This window comes from Harmonia axyridis, chromosome 4 (assembly GCF_914767665.1).
Source record: "Harmonia axyridis chromosome 4, icHarAxyr1.1, whole genome shotgun sequence".
Taxonomy (NCBI): domain Eukaryota; kingdom Metazoa; phylum Arthropoda; class Insecta; order Coleoptera; family Coccinellidae; genus Harmonia; species Harmonia axyridis.
The window spans coordinates 38,394,740-38,417,498 of NC_059504.1; the positions used below are offsets into that span (position 1 = coordinate 38,394,740).

At 31.4% G+C, this 22,759-nt stretch overlaps 1 protein-coding gene across 3 annotated transcripts; it reads left to right on the plus strand.

The window, feature by feature from the left end:
• Window positions 1-1,277: 1,277 nt before the first annotated feature.
• Window positions 1,278-22,283, plus strand: LOC123677473 (RB1-inducible coiled-coil protein 1). Of its 3 annotated transcripts, none has more exons than XM_045614005.1 (12): window positions 1,284-1,545; window positions 6,620-6,717; window positions 8,687-8,901; window positions 9,108-9,390; window positions 10,184-10,586; window positions 10,823-11,182; window positions 13,421-13,589; window positions 13,647-13,953; window positions 15,309-15,435; window positions 17,915-18,911; window positions 19,365-19,669; window positions 19,814-22,283. In XM_045614005.1, the coding sequence occupies exons 1-12, from the start codon at window positions 1,438-1,440 to the stop codon at window positions 20,189-20,191; spliced, it is 3,750 nt and encodes a 1,249-aa protein (XP_045469961.1). In that variant the 5' UTR covers window positions 1,284-1,437; the 3' UTR covers window positions 20,192-22,283. The 3 variants fall into 3 exon arrangements, with proteins under 3 accessions (XP_045469963.1, XP_045469961.1, XP_045469962.1); XM_045614006.1 differs by lacking the exon at window positions 1,284-1,545 and adding an exon at window positions 6,248-6,282; XM_045614007.1 differs by lacking the exons at window positions 19,365-19,669; window positions 19,814-22,283 and adding an exon at window positions 19,048-19,203 and having other exon boundaries at window positions 1,278-1,545.
• Window positions 22,284-22,759: the final 476 nt, after the last annotated feature.

Sequence of the window (22,759 nt, forward strand, 5' to 3'; positions counted from 1 at the left end):
TGGTCTATTGTAGTTTTGTCGTATCTGCTATCGATTTCGAGAAAAAAATTCAAACAGCTCGCTAGTAATCCTCAGGAAAATTCAAATGATCATAAAGATCCAATTAGACCACCAGTGGTCGAGAATTAAGTACAATCGATTTGGTTCTCGACCGCGAATAAATAAAGGGTAGAAATAAGTGTTTCAACGTTAATTCGATGGTCGCAAACTAATATTCAGAAAGTAGACATATAAATAAATCAGGGTATCGAAAAAAAACGAAAATGATCCAACAGAAATATATCGGTTGAAATAAACAATTATTGAAGTAACATATTGGTTCTCGACCACTTTGGTTAAGAAATAAAAGATACAAATTTTCCAATACCAGTTCGCGACCGCCGAATATTGAACAAAAAAATATACATTTATTTGCTTCTTGATTGAAATACACTCAAAAATATATCTTATAGTTGATATGGAACAAAATATACACACATAATTCATTTAAAATAAGAAATAATTACTATTTTCTGGTCATATATCACAAAGCACTTTTGTAAGAGAGGACGAGAAAGAACCCTTTTCAATGATAGGCGATTATGAACTAATTTTTAGCGCGAAAACTTTGATCTATACCACTACTATGCAAACTATCTTGGAAAGGTAGAATGGTCGAGAACACGTACCGCGAAAATATTTTGCACTACATGATATATTTTTATTATTATTTTATCTCAAATCACGGAATGATCGAGAACCAGTGCCGGTCGGCTAACCAGTGGATTTACCCTATTTCACGTAATTTTCAATCAAAACTTCGTTATTAAATTTTTTTTCACACATTACAAATATGAGTAAACGTTGTCATCAAAAAAATATTTTTCGAGGGTTCTTGAAGATTTTTTCGCCATAATTCTGGAGGATTCTTTTAGTGAGCATCGAATTTTGGACACCCTGTACATTCAAACAGAATTCGATTTTTTCAATAAATAGTAGCATTTTATGATCACCAACATCTTCCAAAAAATGTAAATATTACAAAAATTTTCGAGGAAATCGCTGCAGATAAATGAAAAAACTAGAAAATAATTTGCATAATGGTTATAAAATATAAAGCGAACAATGCTTACTAGTAAACTTATCGGAGCAGGTATAACATGAGCACACACAAAGTCCAGCCAAAGCTGATAAGTGATAATGAGTATCGATATTCGACAATTTTCGAAAAAGTCGTTAAGATGCGCCGTCACATCGATGTGGCCACAACAGGGGAACTTTGCCATTCTACTTCTACCCTTACTTAAGTAAGGTTACCTTACCAGTTTAACGTTTAGCGCTGAAGTAGTGAGGGTTGAAAAGTGAATAAAAATGAAATAAATCGAAGATATTCTTCGCAGAACGAAAAATCATTCATTATTACCGGACATTAAAATAAGAAAGAAAAAATTTTTAAAGATGGGAAACTCTCATCCGTTAGTGAAACCTCCAAGAACAGTGCAATCATGGAAACCAAAAGCATTAACCCAGCTTGAGATAACCCAAAATTATTTGAAGCAATTTAAGGTGAGTTGATTCTTCGATTTATTTTGTCGCTTATGCGATTATTGAGTATTTTTTATAATTTTTCATTCTATAACGTTTTGTGTTATGTTTGCTTCCTATATGACAGTAGATATATGATCATGACAACAAATTGCTAGATTGGAGAATAACAGAAAAATTGTCATAGTGAAAAAACGAGTGTCTCATTTTTGTCAATTGATATACATACCTATGTGAAATCAAGAGATGTCAAAAACACATATTCTTACAACGCTTTATAACAGGCATCATTGTATGTAAACAATAACATAGCCATTTTGTATCACGTGGACGCTTGCAACAGTAGGTAGGTATCTATATACCTACCTAGAAAAGGCGCTGAGCAGTGTTTATAACTGGCTAACTATTCATTTAAAATATTTCATGAATATGAGTTTGTCGTATAATGCAGAGAGAAAGTTATCCCAGGAACACAACTACTTTTTCAAACATTATTATAACATTAATCCCCACTTTATTCAACATTAAATTTTCATTGTTTTTGTTATAGTATAAGTACCTATTGTACGTTTCAACTATACATTTGATTTGTTTTAATCGACAAAAATTCTGAACTTTATAATACTACTTAATTACTATGCAATTCCAACGTAAACTAGGTAAAACAAAAATGCGTTGAATAAAATTGTTCAATTTTTATACAAGAAACTTCTCTGATTGTTGCTATACACTAGGATGAATGAAACACAAAAACAAGAATCTTAGTTCTTTTGACAACTTTTTCAATTTTACAACATGCCTTATGTTTTTATTTAGGTACTTCATTCAATTCTTCACTTTTTCATGTGTTCATTGCATTTATTGTTATTTATTTCGTCAAAATTTTGGAGGATTATTTATAAAGAAACTGTAGGATTTTTTGGATATTATTTTCATTATTTAAAGTATATTTTCCGTTCAATTCCATAGCATTGATTTATCTACAATTATCAATTGAATCTCTTCATTGTTATCTGCCTATAGCCAGAAATTAATGACTATCACATCACACTCAGCTGTCAGCTATCGTGTTTTGTCTTAATGTAACTAAAAGTTGAATCATTATACACTTGCTCCTAAATAATATCTAGATACGTAAATTTGTTGGAATAATTTCTGATGAACGATGTTGAGATTGTTTCTAATAATAAACTCGTCATATAATTTCCTACTAACGCGCAATTTTGAATTACAAATGATTTCTAGATGAAAAAACTGTATGACAGCACCTATTACCAGTCTTTTCGAGTTAACCCACTGCAAAACTTGACAGTTGTTACCAAAAATTACAATCTCTGAAAATAAGTAATTATTGTCTTATGAAATATCATTTATCTGTGAAAAAAATCGAAAAAACACAACGCAAAGTAATATTTTTTTAACAAAAAGCATTCATACAGGTGCGTCTTCTACTCGGATTTTTGTTGTCACCAGCACTCATGATTTTTGTTAAAATATTACTTAGGAACGTGTTTTTTCAATTTTTTTCCGAAAAATTAGATGCTATTATGATATTACTTACGAAAAATCACCCAGTCGTGAAATAGAAATTATTTTACATAATCATAAAAAAAAAAAATAAATATATACAGGGTTAGAACTATTCAGAGGGGCACTACAGGGATATCGAAAACTGTTAGAGATGCAGGGTAGCTTGAATTTCAAAAAAGTTGCGTTATTTACGGATTAGTGTGTTGGTGTTAACAGATCCAAAATATCTCCAATGGTTCCTGAGATATATCGAACAATCTAAAAATCGAGATTTTTTTTTTATTCTGTATCACACATTTGTTTCTGGGGACAACTTCACGAAATTCGGTTTGTAGTCATTATCCAATATAGAGATTCTATGTTAATGGTGTCTAATGGTGTAATTTTTTTCCATTATTTCAGAGACGCGCTAGTCTTTTTTTTTCTTAATGACGCCATATTGGTTCTACTCATGAGGAGATATAGAAAAAAATTAAGAATGTATCATACTCTACAAAATTATCGAGTCTAGCTACATTTGAACTTCCTTTTTATTTTTTTGTTTAAGTAGTAGGCTGGTGCCAGAATTGTCAAATAAGTTGTTACCTTGTTCAGTTGTTATGTGAAACCATCACTTAATTTTTGTGAAAACCTATATCCTGTTTGATAAGTAACGTCCTATTGATTACCTAATCATGCTGATACCAATACTCTTCATAGCGGCAAACTGGCAATGTCAGTAGAAATTCTACATAATTTAAAAAACTCAAGTGTTGTTTTCACATAACAACACACCAAATAACGCAACATTTTTTTGTAATTTAAGCCACCCTGTATCTCTAACGGTGTTCGATATCCCCGTAGTGCCCCTCTAAATAGTTCTAACCCTGTATATTGGTCGTATTTGTTGTTACAGAAATGATTTGAGACCATTACCGGCTCAAAATTTGAAAGAGACAGACACCATGACATTCGCTAAAAAATTCTCATTCCCACCGTCCAGAAATTTTCTCAAAAATTATAAAAAAAAATGTGTACCTCTTCAAAGAATGTCCCTTCAGAAGCAATACACTTTTTCAGAAATCGACTTTAGTAGTACTAGTAGTCGCGAATTCTCTTTTATTGATAATTTTATTGTCTCAAAACAAGTGCAACGAAGTGGTAATTTGAATTTTGGAAAGAAAAACGTGTTCTGGTTTTATAATAGAATCACGCTGGTTATTCAATGAGGTTTTTCATGTGATGCAATCCATAAACCGAAAATCTTCAATAATATTTTCAATTCTTTGATGGCCCACAAGCTTCCATTTCAAAAATCTAAGACATATTCTAAGTCAAATATTTTCATCCATTGAAAAAATGGCAAAAAACAATTGACATGATGAGGTGCCGACATTCAGGAGAACTGTAAACAAACTAACTGGCGATGACACACAATCTCCGCGTGAGAATGGAGTTGACCATATTTGCAACAAAAATTATTTCGACAATCCGTTTGTACATGTTTTTTAAATGATCGTTTCCTGGTATTCAATTTACTTCTAGACGATGTATTGTTCATTCTATCTATACAATCTTCGATATATTCAACGATAAATGTCATCTAGGACATATTTCACACCATCAAATGATATGTTTGGAAAGATTTCTTAAATTTCGAGATAAATTTCTAATAATGAAATGAATATTACTTCAAAGGTAGATATGCAACCTTTTTGAGCGTCATCAGAACCATGGAAAACTCAAATATAATAGCGAAAAAAATTATGTGATACCTAATTCCGTAAGAAAAGATTCAGCCCAGTTGAGACTTCGAGAGTATGTAAATGAGTATATATATGAGTAGGTTTACAGGGTGTTTCTAAATTCAGTATCCAGTTTTCAGGGGCGTATTTTTCAGGTCAAAATAATACTTTTTTCCATAAACATGCTTCCGCAAATACTTCGTTATCGAACTACAGATTTTTTTCTTCATAGCTCGTTCCGTTTTTGAAATATTGAGATCAAATTTGAAATGTAGTTTCTTCATGTTTCTTATTTTTAGGAAATGTTTTTGTTCTATTGTGATGATATGTTTTTAACTTCTGTTGAAAATTTTAATAATGTAAATGTAGCGAATTACATAATAAGATTCTACTTATTTTTTCTCGTTAACAATCGCAGATGTATAAAAATTACAAGAGACGAAAAATGTATGAACAAACTAAACTAAATAATTCATTTCTTATGTTAGACTTCACCAGCGGAGTACTACAAAAATGTTTATGGATCGAAAAAGGGCTGGACTCCTGAAAAATATCTCTTTGTAGCTTGTTACGATCACTCGGCCTACTAGATGACGTAAACCTTAAAACGTAAACTTTATTCCAAATTTCATCTTGATATCTCAAAAACTGAAAGAGTATGAGGAAAAAATCTTGGAACTTTAACGCTCTGTAATTTCTTAACGCTTATGCTCGTCCTGAATTTTGTCTATTCGTCCAAAAAAACCCTATTTTCGGGACTTGTTACGTAAATTAGTATTCATCTCATTTTGGTGACATACAAAACTATATAATTTGTTTCTATAATAACATTTGTCTATTGGAAATATATTCATATTCAACTTTTGTATTCTGAGAATTTTTTTACCCATGACTCTACCCCCCTAAACAGTACCACGGAGCCGCCACTGAAGGCCATTACAATGTTGTGCGGACACCGGAGACACAGACCGAGAGATCGATCGACGCGAAATCAATGTAGTTCAGAACAATGCGAAAAGCATTTTGCGAGAGGAAATGTTAATATAATGATATGTGATCAAGCTGTTATAATTTGAATTCCAATTATTATTGTCGATTCCTTCAAAAAGAAAACTGAAAAGACCTACTTATTTACTCACTTCCAGATGGCAGCACGACAAGATATGAACGGAATTCTAACTTATCAACTCCAAGAGTTGTTTTGTTTGTATCGTATGGGTATGATGTACTCGTGCTGTGACTTGTGAATACATTCAGCGTCCTTGGTTTTTCGAGTTTGATAATTCCACTTCCTACTTGTCAGCTGATCAATATGCGTATTTCATTTACAATGCGTTGATGAATTTTCGGTATATGACATTGCTCCGTCAGTGAGTTAGTATTATTGCAGTATGACAAAAATGAAAACTGAATTTCGTGAGTTTGTCAATATCATCAGCTGTGCAAATGTCAGATAGCCTTCCGCACAGATGGGCAAGAAAATATTGGAAATTATAAGTTTCAGGTGAAAGAGCAACCGTTTATGATGCATTTGTTAGGATAGATTCAATTTTTGTTGGAAAATTCGATTAATGTTGACTGATTAATTTGATTACCAATCTTTGTTTGATAATTTTTGATCCACGAAAATTCAAGAGAAACAAATTATGACTCAGACTTCAAATTCCGTCTTTGTTTGAAATTTTGGTATTTCAATATTTACTACATATGGCTTCTCAATGAATACTGACCTTAGTACACGTGCCACTGGAGCTCGGTTCATTATCTTTTCTTGATAAGAGTTTACCCCAGACGAAACATTCAAAGCATGTATACGTGCATAATATATTTTTTTCTAATAGGTAGAGAAAAGAACTGATCCAGCCATGTTGTACCTTTTCGATATAACTAAATTCCCCTCAAATTGGATGCATCTTGAAATGGGTTTGACCGCAGTAAGGTAAGCACAAACTATTGTTTATTCTATATTTTCATAAATAAGATCACGTTCTCTCCATGAGACTTGTTTGACAACAATACAAGAGATAAACAATGTAATGGAAAGAATGAGGTTATATTTTTGTTTTGATGTCTGGGTGTTTCATTTTTTATTACTCTGAAGCAATCATAACTCATTGTCAGTTCTGAAATGAGATTAAAGGAGTTCATGAACTTTGAATGAGAATTATATAAAGTAACATTTTACTAAGTCATGTTTGTGTTTTATAAAAATAGACCTGCTTTTTTCTTAAAATAGCTATCAGAGACAGGGATCCTACATTTGGCACTGATTATTGGATGGAACCTAAAAAATATTTTTTCTAAAGAACAAGCATTCAATTTTCGTTTCTACTACAAAGGAATATATTTTCGTTCATTAAGTAGAATAATATAATAAAATATGAGTGAAAATAAGTTTGACTACTTTATGAAAAATACATAAAAATGCAGTTTTGAAAGAACGATTTTTATGTATGTTTCTGAAATTATTTTTCAATTAAAGAATACTTTTATGATGTTCCTGTTCTGATGAAATATCAAACTTGGACACATTTAAGTTTCAACTGTAACAAGATTTTTTTTTGTACTTTTTTTGAAACATTTATGAAATATATGCATGTGGTATCCCAAACGTATTTAGAATTCAAATGAAATTAAAGTCGGTGTTTCAAGAATCGGGATCATAATTCAATTAGAAAATTTAAAATTATTTTTTGAAAAATTACCATTAATCCTCATTTTAAGTTGAAAAAACTTGAAATGAAAGATAGTAGGTTAGAATGATAATAATAATTATTATTCTTTTTAAATTTATAACAACTATGCAATAATATTTTTGGAATAATAAATAATGTTTGATTCTAATTAAATTAGTACAAAACTTATGAAGCAATAAGTGGGCTTGTGTGTAAGAAATAGAATGATTCAATAAAAACTAAAAGAATCAACAATCTACAAGCCCTATTAAATAAACCAATAATGTCCAGGATCATGGTTGCCTGAAGTGTTTTCATAACAACTTCTTAGACCTTCTGGAAATTTTGACCTTAGTGAGCTAGGAGAACCTGCTGATTTCTATGCAAAAAATTTTCTTATGCAAAACCTGATTTATTTACATCCTAAATTCCTTGCAATAGTTTTTAAGGGTGTACTCTACCTACCTTTATCACTAGGTTCTTCAGGGTAGATTCATTTTGATTGTGTGCAGAAGATCAGAAGATTTTTGGAAGAAACCTTTGTATGGCAGTTCAAAAAAAAACTCAATGATTTTTTTCCCCAAAAAAATATAATTTATGTTATGTTATGAATAACATTGAAAAGTGAATGGATTTTCAATTCTCAATTATTTCAATGATGAATTTCCAAATTTCAAAATTGCCAAATATTTCCATGTATTGCTTTCTTATTACACAAGCAGGTATATATTTATTTTTTTTTGATAAACCCTGAATAGATTAAATGTATTTTTTCATCAGAATGTAAAAATTTTGAAATTCATCTTCAAAATAATTGAGACATGATTAAAATCCTTTAAATTTTCAAAGTGATATAAAACAAAAGCTTCATCAAATTCAGTGAGTTCATTCTAAACTGCCATACAAAGGTTTCTTCCGAAAATTGGAAGAAACGATTGAGCGATTTTTGTACAGAATCAAAATGGATCTGCACCGAAGAAGCCAGTGTGTACACGAAAAAGGTAGTGTGTACACCCTTAAAACCTTTAAATTTAATGGCATAAAATTGCACATTTCGTTTTTCAGCATGAAACTGGGTTGTTTCACTAGATGTAAATTTATAAGAATAAATATGAAAAAATTCTACATTTGACCTCTTGATAGATAGATAGATCTTTATTAGGAAAATTTGATACAAGATAAAAGAAAAAAAAATCATAGAAGTGAATTTTTAATTATATTAATCATTTTCAGTGTTCAAACCCTTAAAGAATATATACAAACAAAATTTAAAATCAATGCCGAGGATCAAGTTCTTCTGATAAGTGGAGGGGTATGTTTAGAGGATTCAAGAATAGTCTGTAACTATAGTGCAGGAACGGATTCAAATCCTATATTCTTCTTCAATAAGAAAATTGATAAAAATGATAGTTTTCCTGAATGCCCGGATGTTAGCACTACAACAGATGGTAAGATTGAAAAAATTTTCATATTGTCTAATGATGTGAAGGAATATTAATTTTAAAGGGAAAATATTCATGTAATCTACATTATGAATCTACTACTGTTTTAAAATTAATTTCCTTACTTGGCCTGATTATGTTGAAACTAAAGAACAATCTCAGAACATTTTGTAAAATTGAATTAACCTAACCTGACCCATTGCATCTTTCAGATCTGAACACAAGGTACAAAAAATTAGCTAGGGTTACGCCATCATTCCAAGCTGTGATTGATAGAGCTGGCTTAGCAGATAGATTTGCCCAGTCTGCAGTAATGATTATTGAACATTGTGAAGAAATCATAAGGGATCACCATACAGCAAATCAAGGCTGGTTAGCAGCTGTAGCGAATTATGAGGATGTAGTTGCAAATTGCCATAGACACAATGAGGAGTCAAGAGAAAATTTAGATAGATATTTGGGGGAGAGAGATTATTTTTTGAATTTCCTGGAGAAGTGAGTATGGAATCATTCATATTTGTATTTTGAAATAACATGCTTCCCTCCTAAGTACAAGCCATTTCATAAAAAAAATGTTTGAAATAACGGTTGTTTTTTTCAAGAGTATGAGAACTTTAAATAATACAAGACAAAAATATTGTTGGAATGAATTTTTTTATTGTTATAATCTGGTGGATAATTTCATGGTAGTTATTTTTTAAATATAATGTCCGGCATATATATGTCGAGGCTACGAGTCCATATAAGTCCAATCGATGAATCCAATTTTTCACCACTTTTTCGAATAAATCGGTGATTCTTTACTAGCTTTGCTCCATATATGGTAATTTTGCTTATTGACGAAGCTATTTAACCAGAAATAAACATAATTCTTGAGTTAAAATACTCATCTTTGGACAGTTTCGAATTAGTAAACGATAGTCATTTGACTTGTGTTTCATAGGCACGTAAGCCAAGATCCATCAAGTAAAATTTTCCATGTAGTCGAAGGACAAAAGCCAGAAAGTTGACAACGGCGACGTTTCGAAATTTAGGCCTCTTCTCAGCTTGCGCCACTGCAGCAATATTCTCTTCGATACGCACATTTCTTTGCCTTGTTCATGGTTTTGAATCGAGAAGGGTAAAAATAGTGCGAATACGAATTGCTTGCTCATAAGATTGATTATGTTGACCGTAAAATGTATGAATTATGCAGCTAGTACAAATGTGAATTTCAATGTTTTCCAACTCTAAGAATTCACTTAGCACTCAGTTTTGACTTGTACCATATTAACCATTTCATTTTCAGATTTAAAGAAAAATTGCCAGTTTTCAAAAAGATCCCAATGTTACAAAAATTATTGAGACCAACAGATTGTGAGAATAGATTAATGATTGGCTCACAAACTTCTGAAGGATTAGGTGATAAAGAATGTGACGAAACTTCTACTTCCTTTTATGACTGGGTCGGCGAAGATGAACAAGGGAACGGTATTGATGGCATATATAAAAATTGCGAGCAGGAAGTTCAAACTTATAAAGAGGACTATTTCAAGTACGCCTTCGAATGTGTAGAACATACTTTATCAGTAGCAGAGTCTTCAAATAAGGAAATAAATGTTAGCTTCTGGTTAAGTCACCTAGACCAATTGATCCACAAAGCAGGAAAGATTGTTGAAGAACAGAAGAAAATTTCTTCTTCTATTCAGTTGGTGAGTAAAACATTTGAAATAAAATATCAAAAAAACACCAAGAAAACTCTTTATCAGTTTTATTTCAATTTTGTTTCTTTTCTGAAAAATCTTAACTCTTCATTTGGCCCCCCAAAAACATTTTGATATGGTACTCCTCTTAGGCAAGTTCCTTTTTCGGTAGTTTTGTGCATAAATATCTTTTCCAATTAAGGTGGTACACTTACCGTTGATTTTCTTATTCAATCTCTTTTCAGAATGTTGCAAGAATGAAAGACTGTAAGGATGTGTCGATCTTGCCCCATCTATGTGAGACTCATGCACAAGAACTACAAGTAATGAATGAGAATCATAGTATTTTGAAAGATATTGAAAACACATGCACCAAAGCAAAGTATGAATTCACCCACAATGTTCAAGGTCGTATAGGTTGGATTGTAAATATTGAAAATGAGTTGCAACAGATTGGAATTCAACTTGATATTTTCAATGAAACCGTCGAGAGGCTTAGATTTCAAATTTCTATTTTAGAGAAAATTTACATGGCACCTACAGCTTATTTTGCTTGTATAGCAGAAACTGTTAGAAGAAGGAGTTTCTCTCAAGCATTCATAATGGTAATTATAAATAATCTTAGATAAATGTTTCAGTACGAACTGCAATGGAATACTTCATAACACAAGTGAAGAAACAATTTACATTCTGCCATAAGTTTTTGAATGGACTAGTGTTAAAATGAGCCTTCTGTACGAAATTATGCATTATTTGCTCTAATTCACTGAATTTTTATTGAAATTAAATTAATTTTCATAAATATCATTTAGTGATTTTTGCATTGAAAAATATTGGTTGGTAGAACTGTTTGCTGTTTCACATGTTTGACAGATAATAGATGAATTCGTGACAGGAAAGTTCCAAGTACCAACATATGCTAATAAAATATAACCATGAAATTTTTGAGAATCTGAAATATTCCCGCACGATTTTGTTGTACAGGGTGGGCAAATTTCGATGTTTTAGCACTACAACTTTTAAACCAGAGGAGATAGACAAAATCTGATACCCCATTCTTGATCTCTTTTTCTGAGAAACTAACGAGGGTAGTATTCATTTTTGGCCATTCTTTTGTTTTCGAGTTATAAGCGAAAATTGGAAAAATGGCGATATCGAAAAACATTTATATCTCCGCTAATACTGATGATAGAGCTCTGAAATTAAAACATTATACAGGCACTTTATTACGTAGAATCCAGTGGCGTGCTCGTCTTCTCAAAAAGGTCTTTAATTACGAAACTATGACCCAAAGTTATGTTTTTTCCAATAGGAACACTAGATTTCTGTGCCATTTTTTGAAAGCTAACTTTGGGTCATAGTTTCGTATTTAAAGAACTTTTTGAAAAGACGAGCACGCCACTGGATTCTACGTAAAAAAGTGCCTCTATAATGTTTTAATTTCAGAGCTTTATCATCAGTATTAGCGGAGATATAAATGTTTTTCGACATCGCCATTTTTCCAATTTCCGCTTATAACTCGAAAACAAAAGAAGGTGGCCAAAAATGAATACTACCCTCGTTAGTTTCTCAGAAAAAGAGATCGAGAATGGGGTATCAGATTTTGTCTATCTCCTCTGGTTTAAAAGTTGTAGTGCTAAAACATCGAAATTTGCCCACCCTGTACAAGGTATCGCAGAATGAACGGATTTGCCACAGATTTAGAAAATAAGTACTAAATAAAAAATAAGAATTCAATGTTATTTACCATGTGAGATTGGAAAAGTTTTGTTTGAAAAACAATTTTTATTTCTTGAAATTTTTCGGTGAATAATGTATATTTATGCTTATAAGATGCAAAATGATTTGATTAAACACAACACAGGCAACTTTGAACTTAGTTAGAAATAAAAACTAGTTTAAAAAAAAATTTTGTTAGGTTCAGTAGATTGTATTTGGGAATTATTGTTGTTTATTATTATCATTATTTTGCATGCTGAAACCAGTAAATTATGGCCAGAAAAAATAAAGTTGAAAAAACCTATTGGACGACGACTAGAGAGTCTGGAATTTTCTAACTGCAATCTTTGATAATAATTTTTTTCGTACATAATGAATTAATATACACATCACTGTTCACATCACACAAATAAAGGTTTTTTTGCGATATTACAAAAAAAAAGAGTTATTTTAAGAGAAATCAATGGATGTTTATTTTATTGTAAATATCCACTAACGATAGAAAACAATATCAACCAAATGGTAGCCATAGCTACGATTGTAGCACATTTGCAGCTGTGGGTCCTCGAAAATTTCACGTGGCCCCAAAGAAAAAAGTCTTAAGGTGTTGAATCACAAGATATATGTGACCAATTGTGATCACCCCTTTGAAAAATATCACGGCCATGCAAAATGTTTTTTTGTCTGTGGCACGTAGCGCCGTCTTGTTAAATATAAACGTCATCCACATCAATATCGTTCAATTCCGGCCATAAAAAAATCATTCACTGGATCGACGAGGAATCAACAAAACTGGGTTTTCTTTAACACTACAGGCTACAGCAGTGATATTCTCTGTTCTTGAGTAAAACGTACGGTTTTGATTCTTCCCATCACAAACTTGTCCCAATAGCTGAAATTTTTCCAACAGTTTCACTATTGCCAGCCGATAAGGTGCTTCACTACGATCCAAAAGTGATTTAGTTTCTCCAACTGCTTCAAAAGTGACAGGTGTCCAGATAGCGGGCTATTAAAAATGAAACCTCACATTAGGAAACCCTATATACTTAAAAAAATAGTCTCATTTCTAGTTCAACCCGAATATTCAATGAATTAGTATTCAATTGGATACGTCTTTTTTATAGTGGGCTTCAGAAATGGCATGCCGTCTTCACACATTGCACAATGAGGAAGTATCTAGGAGGAAAGAATTCATTAGTAAATATGAAGATACTTTCGTCAAAATGCTGTTTCCCGGTTTGGAAGATCTTCCGCCAAGCTATGGGACAAAGGCCCCTTCCTACTTCGATACAAGTGAGATAAATTGAAGTCGATATATTTATTGGTATCAAATAAATTTAACTTGTGCAGGTCTTCCGAAACTCACGGTTGAAGATATCGATTTATTGAAACAGCAGTTACCAGACTTACCAAAAGAGTTGACAGAATGCCTGAGTTTAGAAGATTCTTCTGATTTATCATATTATCTATCGTACAAATCGATTTTGAATATTCAATCTGATAAATTAGAAGAGGAAATTCAATCTGAAGATCCTGCAGATAAGGTTCAGGTTGAAAACCAAAATGAAAATATTGGAAAGAGTTTTATCAAGGAGGGAGTTGGAGAATGCAGTTTGACTGCAATACACGGTCTTCCTCATTTGAAGGATGTGGACAGGTATATATTTTTTTTAAATTTAGTAAATTTATTGAGAAGTTACTTGTAAAATTAATTAAAACTAATGTTGCATAAGGTTATGATGAGAAATTCGTTCTTATTAAAATCTCATAACTAGGCTTTGGATAAATATGCATTTGCATAAATAACTACATATTCTAATGCATATTTTGGTTATTTTCTGTTCAATCTGCATATTTTTGAGATTAAATTTGTTTTTGAACATGAACAAATCTAATGGAATCGTTCTTCGATAAAATATATTTGGCAAATTCCAAACATCTTTTTATGTTAAAGTTATTAGCTACCCAACCCCCAGGGAATGGATTATTCGAAAAATATTTATTCCCAATCACCGATATTAAAATTATCTGGTAGGAAAGATAGTTTTTCTAAACAAAGATTCGTTTTGAGCCATCAGTTTGTTTGTTTGTTGTCCGATTTTGAAAAGGTAACATACCAGTGTTGAAAATACCGAGAGAGAAACTATCAGTTAGCCAGTTTTGAATCAATTTGACTTCAACGATTAAGCATCTGAGGGTGTTTTGTAAATATTATGAAGTCAGTGTAACAGCCACAAAAAGTTCCAAGTGACACAGATTTTACAAACCAGTAAGCACAAAAAAATAAGAACCAAAGCTTAGGAAATCAGCAACAGATGTTAGTAGAAGATATATTGAAACATGATCCCATTCGTTCGCCAATTAAGAATTGTGCGAAGTTTAAATTTCTACGACCATACTGTTGGCGAAATTGAAAAATGAGGCATTTAAAACCGTTTTTAGAAAAAAATACCGAAATATTCCAGATGAATCGACACTGCGAAAAAACTTTAAAAACACAATATAAAAGATAAAGATAAAGATAAAAATATTTGGGTATCATTAGACCAAACAAGGGATGTAGAATAAAGATGCATAGAAAATTTTGTTTTTGGTATTTCTTCAAATATTCAATTAAAGCAATGTATGAAAGTATAGTGATCTGATATTGCATATGTCTTACCCATATCGAGTTTATTTGTTTATTTGGCAAAAGATATGAAAACAAACCGATTGATAAAATCACGAGTCTATTGATTGATTTTATCTATATTCGGTTTGTTTGAATGTTTTTGCCTCAAATAAACATGTTTGAGTGATGAAAATAAAAAATTATCCGATAAAATTTGAAGAACGAGTTGTATTTGAGAAGATTATTTTTTTCAACAATTTAAATGTTTAGTATTCTCTTGGGTGATGGCACTGAATCGGTTTGTGTTCATTTCTCAATAATGCACTTTAAGCTGTCAATAATGACGAATTCAAAGTAAAATTTTGGCGTTTATTTCTTTTATAACTCTTCATATATTTCAGAGGCTGCGAATCGGAAACTGATACTGAAGAATTTGAAAAAGTCAGCCGAAGTCCATTGGAATTGAATTTCAATAAAGATGCTCCATCTCAAAGGCCTAGTACCCAAGACGTATCTACCTCAACAGAGGTGGGTGAAAGAAACATTCCACCTAAAAAACCTCCCCGTTCCTTCCAAAAAACACTAATTAACCAAGCTACTTCTACAGAAGGAGTTTCTTATCAACGCTCCCTGAGCTCAAATGGTAGTCAGAGTAATACCGAAAGCTTCATAAATATCAAAAATCCATCTTTAGAATCCATTGACGAGATATCTAGTCTGAAAAATTTTTCTTATAACAACGAAAGTTGCTTCTATTCTCACTACCAGCCGATACAAACTGGCCAAACTGGTCAGTTGAAACCCATTTCACCTCATCTTCCTATAAGCCCCAGAAATCAGTTGGTGGAATCACCCAAATCTCCTAATGCGGGCCATCAAACTACCGAATTTATTAATGATGAATTCTATATCGACGAAAGTTTGCCCTCAAGCCTAAGTATTGAGACAGGACAGAGTCAGGGTGATTTTGACAAGCAGCTTGATAACGCCAACAATGTGGTGGCCCTCTTGCAGGTATTTTCTCATAATTTTCAGTAGTTCAAGCAATTTTGATTTTGTCTGGAAGGAGTTTTTGTTGAAAAGAAATTAAAATTAGTCGATATCGGTACTGAATGAAATAAATGCAGTAATGATCTTCGTGAATGAATTGGATCAAATTGAATCGTTAAAATTTGTAACAAAGTAATAATAGGCGCCTTTGGTTTCTGAATAGTCAATTCAGTTGTCAGAAAGTTGGCAGGACCTGTTCAGTTTATCAAATCATTCGGATTATAGAAATCAATCAAATGCATTTGTGATTGAAAACAATGGTTGTTAAATAAAGAAAAAAGGAAAAATCATTGAAATACATATCGATTACATATTTTTTGTTTTGTGTCTTATATTTGTTTTGTAGGTAGATTTTCCACTTTTTCATTTTGAAATATATTCAGTTGAATAATGTTTATTTTTATATTAATACTGAAGGGTGTTTTTTTTAGAGCTATAGAACTTTTAATTGCAATAAAACAATGATGGATTATTCGATTGACATGAATTTTATTTATCCGCAAGATAATCTTGTGGCATTACATTTTAAATATGACTTCTGGCATATGACCGCCACGGCTGGCTCGGATGTAGTCCAATCTGGACGTCCAATTTTCGATGACTTTTTCCACATTTGTGGCCGTATATCGGCAATAACACGGCGAATGTTGTCTTCCAAATGGTCAAGGGTTTGTGGCTTATCCGCATAGACCAATGACTTTACATAGTCCCATAAAAAGTAGTCTAGCGGTTTTAAATCACAAGATCTTGGAGGCCAATTCACAGGTCCAAAACGTGAAATTAGGCGGTCACCAAACGTGTCTTTCAATAAATCGATTGTGGCACGAGCTGTGTGACATGTTGCGCCGTCTTGTTGGAACCACAGCTCCTGGACATCGTGGTTGTTCAATTCAGGAATGAAAAAGTTAGTAATCATGGCTCTATACCGATCACCATTGACTGGAACGTTCTGGCCATCATCGTTTTTGAAGAAGTACGGACCAATGATTCCATCAGCCCATAAAGCGCACCAGTCAGTTTTTCTGGATGTAACTGTGTTTCGACATACACTTGAGGATTAGATTCACTCCAAATGCGACAGTTTTGTTTGTTGACGTAGCCATTCAACCAGAAGTGCGCTTTATCGCTAAACAAAATAAAATGGCCGTAGTGCGCGATACGTATTCCGCACAGAACCATTATTTTCGAAAGAAAATTGAACTATTTGCAAGCGTTGTTCAGGCGTGAGTCTATTCATGATGAATTGCCAAACCAAACTGAGAATAAATCACTTGACATCTGTTAAATCGGTCGCCATCTTGAACAGTAATGCCAACTTATAGTTATATACCTCGAAAAAAAACACCCGTTATATAACGAATAATTGGATGAAATTTTCGATAAGTGATATTGAGTATCACACATTATTGTAGCTCAAAAAATCATTGGTCAATTTCCTTTTGTTCTCAAAAAAGTGAAAATTGATGAAAGTCACAATACGAAATTGTTTCCCATAAAAAACAAAAAGCTCCTTTCTGATTGATCAATATTCGAACTTGAAATAAATGCCACCTCTATCTTCCCATGCTGCTTTAATCTGCCTTTACTACATGAGCTTTTCCAATAGTAGTATTAATTTTATTTGATAGATTCTTCTGAATCGATTTTGTTAAAATAGAAAAGTATTACTGAAATTTATATTCCAAAATTCTCATCAGAATTTAATTTTATGTCACTTTTTTTCTCTTTTTTTTTGCTGCATGTGCCTGAGTTACCCTCCTATCTGCCTGTATTTGGTTATCTTGAATACACTGAAATTCAAAATTTGAGAATGATATCTCTGTTGCAACATTTCAATTAACATGGTAGTACGATATCATTCTAAATTTGGAATAGTTGATGGCCCTTTTAGTCTATCTTTCCTTCACTCCCAAAACTATTAATGGAAGAAAAATGGAAAATTTTTGAAATTTTTCAGGATAATTTGGAAGTTAGTAAGAGTGAATATAACAGTCTGAGATCCTCAATCAGTCAAGCATGTTCTTCAGCTTCACAATCACTCAATCAAGTAAAGTCAGAATTGAAAGAATTCAAACGGGATTATAATCTCAGTAAAATTGAACTTATCGAATTGCTTAAAACACTAACAAGTGGGTACGAAAAATTATGTAATGAACAACAAAGTCATGAACAATCTGTTGTTCTCAGATTATCAACAGATCATAAAAATGAAATTAGCGATTTCAGAAGATTAGCTCAGGTAAAAAATGAAGAGATCAAATGTCTTAGAAGTGAAATGGTATTCCTTGAAAATAAATTGAGAAAGGTTAGTGAAGAAAACACATTGGAGAAACAAAATTCAGACGATTATAAACAGAAGTATGAAGAAATGAAAGTACAAGTAGCTTTTCTAGAGAATGAAAAGGACAGGAGTATCAAAGAATTGACTGAAAGATTGAATAGAGAACATGCTGATAAAATGAAGACATTACAATCTCGGTTCAAATTAATGACAATGGAGAGAACTCAATCAGAAAGCAGTTTGAGTTTGGAAAAAACTATGGAATTTAGCACTTCTCTAAATCACGAATCCATTTACATTCAAATGAAAGATAACTTTGAATTGGAAAAAGAAAAATATATGAAGGAAACTCTCAAGTTAGAAACTGAAAAATGGGAAAAAACCTTGGATAAACTGAAGGAAGAGTACGAAAATGAAAAGAAACAGTTGAAGGAACATTATCATGAGGAAATGGAGAAAAAAGAAAAAAGTTTCTTAGAGGACCAACAAAAACATATGGATAAAATAAATGAATTAAGTGCTATTATTGAGTTAAAACAGCAGAATGAAAAAATAAACAAATTAGACCAAAGTGAAATTGCTGAGGGCTTGGAAAATGAGACAGTTGTTTCTACTTCAGAACTCCTGAAAAATAAGACTGAAATGGTAGCTATGGTAGGATCATATTCGGAAGGTAATTGTTATCTATTTTTAGGTTTGTTTACATATTATTTTTTGGTATATTGTTTCCATCCTAATGTATTGCATTATATATAAACCTTTTGATAAAAAGGACTGGAAACATGAATAAATGTTTGATACCCTTGTAGATAGTACGAAATGAAGGTGTTCAAGCCTGTCAAGACTTAATGCATATGGTGGTCATATATTGCATTGATTCCACATACAATTGCACAATTTGATATAATGTTAGTTTCAAGCATATGTTGTTTCATGTGTCTAACATACAATCAAATAATTCACCTTTTCAACGGAAAAAATCTAGTGTAGAATTTATTTTTTTGAATACACCTTTATGTCCTAAACTTTTATGGAGCAGAATATTTTTAGTTATGACTAAGTATGTTTTTTTATTAATTGATAAAACAAATTATGTTCCAAATGACATAATAGTAATCAATTTCAGGTAAGGTTGATTCTGCTACAAGTCCAATAAAACAACGTAGAAGTGTTTTCAAAGCAGTGAATGTTTTGGGAAAATCTAGTAAGCCTAATGTGGATGCATTGAAACCTGGTGACTGTTTGGTCATTGTTTGGGATGAGGAATACCAAAACTTTCGAGTTGTTCAGAATGGTCCAGTCATATATTTTCTTCACCTTGATTGCTTGCAGTCTCTAGGTCTTGAAATATATGATGGCTCACCGAAAAGACCTAATAAATTGTATTGTTTGGGAGAATATGTGGAGAAGGAGTATTGTTATGCTCGTAAAGTGAGTATGAAATAGATTTCATTAATCGAAGCGATGTTCAAAAATGTTGAAATTTATTATATTTTTGAAGCTTTTCAAAACTTGTTATATTCTTTGGATAGTTCTGTGAAATTTGTAGTGTTTTTCAATTGATTTTTTTTTTAGTCTGAGAATCGGTTCAATGTTCCCCAAGGTACCAGATTCTTTCGAATAACGGTTAAACCCTTACAACAAGGAAAAACAAGTCAATCTCCTCCTGTTATGGAATCATCTGATTGTTCATTATCTCAACAAGCATCAATTTCCATCGCTGAGATGGAACTTGCACCTCTGCCTCCATTACCTAAATGGAAATACACTCCAAAGGAATTACCACCCGAAACTTTTGGTGTAGTTCGAGACAGTATGTCTGAAGTTAATGAATTTAGTGACAATAAATCTGAAGACTCAAGTAAAAGTTTGGCATTTCAAACAGCTAGTTATGACTTTGATCAGCAAGAACCAGAAGTTACTGGTGATGATTTAAGTGAGCCACTTTGGTAGGTACAATTTTGTTTATTGCATAGTCACAGTTCATATTCCTTATGGAATTGTATGTCAATAAATGTTAAATTGCTGAATTTCATATTTCTCTTAGGCCGATGTAGTGTGATATCAATTTTATTTATACATTTCATATATATGACATAGTTTATAAAAGTCTGTAATAAATATTATGATTATTTATTCAACATAAGAAATGTCAGGTGAGTTTGTTTCAATCCTCTATATTTAGTTTTTGAATAATTTTTCAATACATATGAAATATGGATCAGGAAGTTTGTGAGCTAGATTTGTAATTTGTCGATTTAGGTTTTTCAAGTAGACAAAAAAATTAGAATTTTTTTCGTGTGTATTCAATTTTTCTAATTTACTGTAATTGATAAGATTTTGAATTTTGAAAAATTCTTACATTTTTGGATCTAGATGATTCATTGTTTCAAATTTTCATCTTTCATAGTCGTACCTCAATAATATTAATAAATATATTAAATTTTGACTTTTTCCTGGAGAATAAATTCAATATATAGTAGCAACCAATACTATCAAAGTGTTTCAAATTGATAATGAAGCGTGCAATCTACAATAGTGAATATTATAAAGAAAGATGAGAATTTTATCAGTTTTATCAGACTTGTAGAAATAACCTCAAAATTTTATAGAGATCACATAAATATAACATGATAACTTCACAATGTGAACCCTCCACTTATTAATTATCATTTCCAAAGATGTACATTGAATTAGTGTTTTATATATATTACGATATTGTGCAAGTTATCGAGAAATATGGAAGGAGTGAAAATAACATTTTGTACATAAAGATGATGTGGAGAAAAGATCTGATGAAATTTAGTGCTTTTCAAGATAATCTACCTGAAAGATAAGCCGTTCAAATAATAGATTTATATATTATAAGCATATATTTTAGAGATTCAATTTTTATCCACAAACATTTTTTTTTATAGATGGTTGGGGTTTGAAATTTTTTTATTCATTTGACTTTTTTCAATTTGTCTAAAATCAGATATTTTAAATTAATCTTTGTATAATTTTCAGGAAGTCACATATGACTCTCTTGAGTGAAAAGTACTGAATAATGATAATTGTTCAAAGAAAATTACTGAATTTTTCTGATAGAGATTTAAAATTTCTTAGGTATATTTTTCTTTTGAACCATATCGTGGAATAAACTCTTCCTAGTTCATTCTTCCTTCAGGGAGAAATATTTATGCTTTGAATTTGAATGGTAAATTTTCTGTAATTGTGAGAAATAATATTAAAATTTTTTATAAATTGTACGCCTTATGCATATAAGAGAAGGTTTTGAAAATTCTTTATTCATTATATAATGAAGAAATTGAAAATTTTAAAGAATTTTTTGTTTCTTTCGTGGCCCAGATACATTTCACAATGGATAGTAATATTGAGAGTACACAGTACAACCGATTTTTCAAGAAATTGTCTAAATTTTCATCAATAATATGATCTTATTATTGGTATTATTAACAACTGTTACTATCTGTAACTATTTCTTAGTTTGTCAAAAACCAGTTAAAGCGGTAAAAAATGTTACTGGTTGTGTTCCATTCGCCTTTGAAAGGATCATTCATCATCACTGCCTCATCAGTATTCATATAATTTTCTTGTTTCTCTATTCATCATTAATTTACTTTATAAATATGTCTTTAATTAGCAGAAAAACATCACTTAATATTGTCCAATAAATTGTAGCTTCATCTGCACTTCACTCCTATATTTTATAGTCAAACACAAATCTTTACATCGAAAAATCTTATGACTATTATGGGAAGTACAAGAAAAGTGGTAAAAATTTCTGCTAAATAATCACAATTTAATAAAATTGCAAATCATCAAATTGTACACAATTTATTTATTTTTTGCTATCTCTTATTTAAATAATTTATAAGATCTTTCAAGAGAATAGAACTATCTAGATTTTACTGAAATCAAAAATCTTAATTTCGACTGGATGTGATGAATTGAGTTCAATTGTGAATTTATCTGAAATATCTAGCGTATAAAATATTTACAAATTTTTATAACAAATGAAATTAAAAGTCAAAATGCAAAACATTGTTTTATTGCTGTAAAAAATATAGCAGACCTTTCCTTATTGCTTTTCAATTTTTATTCCCAAAAATAAACCTTTGAGAAAAAATTTAACTTCTCTGTACCAGACTACAGATGTTTTGGAACATAGGGCTGAAATAAAATAATAATAATAAAAAAGTATATCTTCCATCCCCAATAACACCCACTATTTTCCTCGGTCTATTTGGTGCAGGCAATTAATGAAACAAAGCATAAAAGTTGCTCCAAGTTAATTTCAATCCAACTGTGAAAATCGCAATAAAATCCCATGTGGTAGTTTCAGATGTTAATGTGAGTGTACATACAGACAAAAATGACAAAAATTTTATCGACCTCGATAATTTTTCATGAATTTATGAATATACAGACACATATCGGTTTCTACTGCTTTAGTGCTTTGTTGTGTTATGCATAAATGAGTTGTTGTACAAAGATTAAATTATATCTGTCCATTGT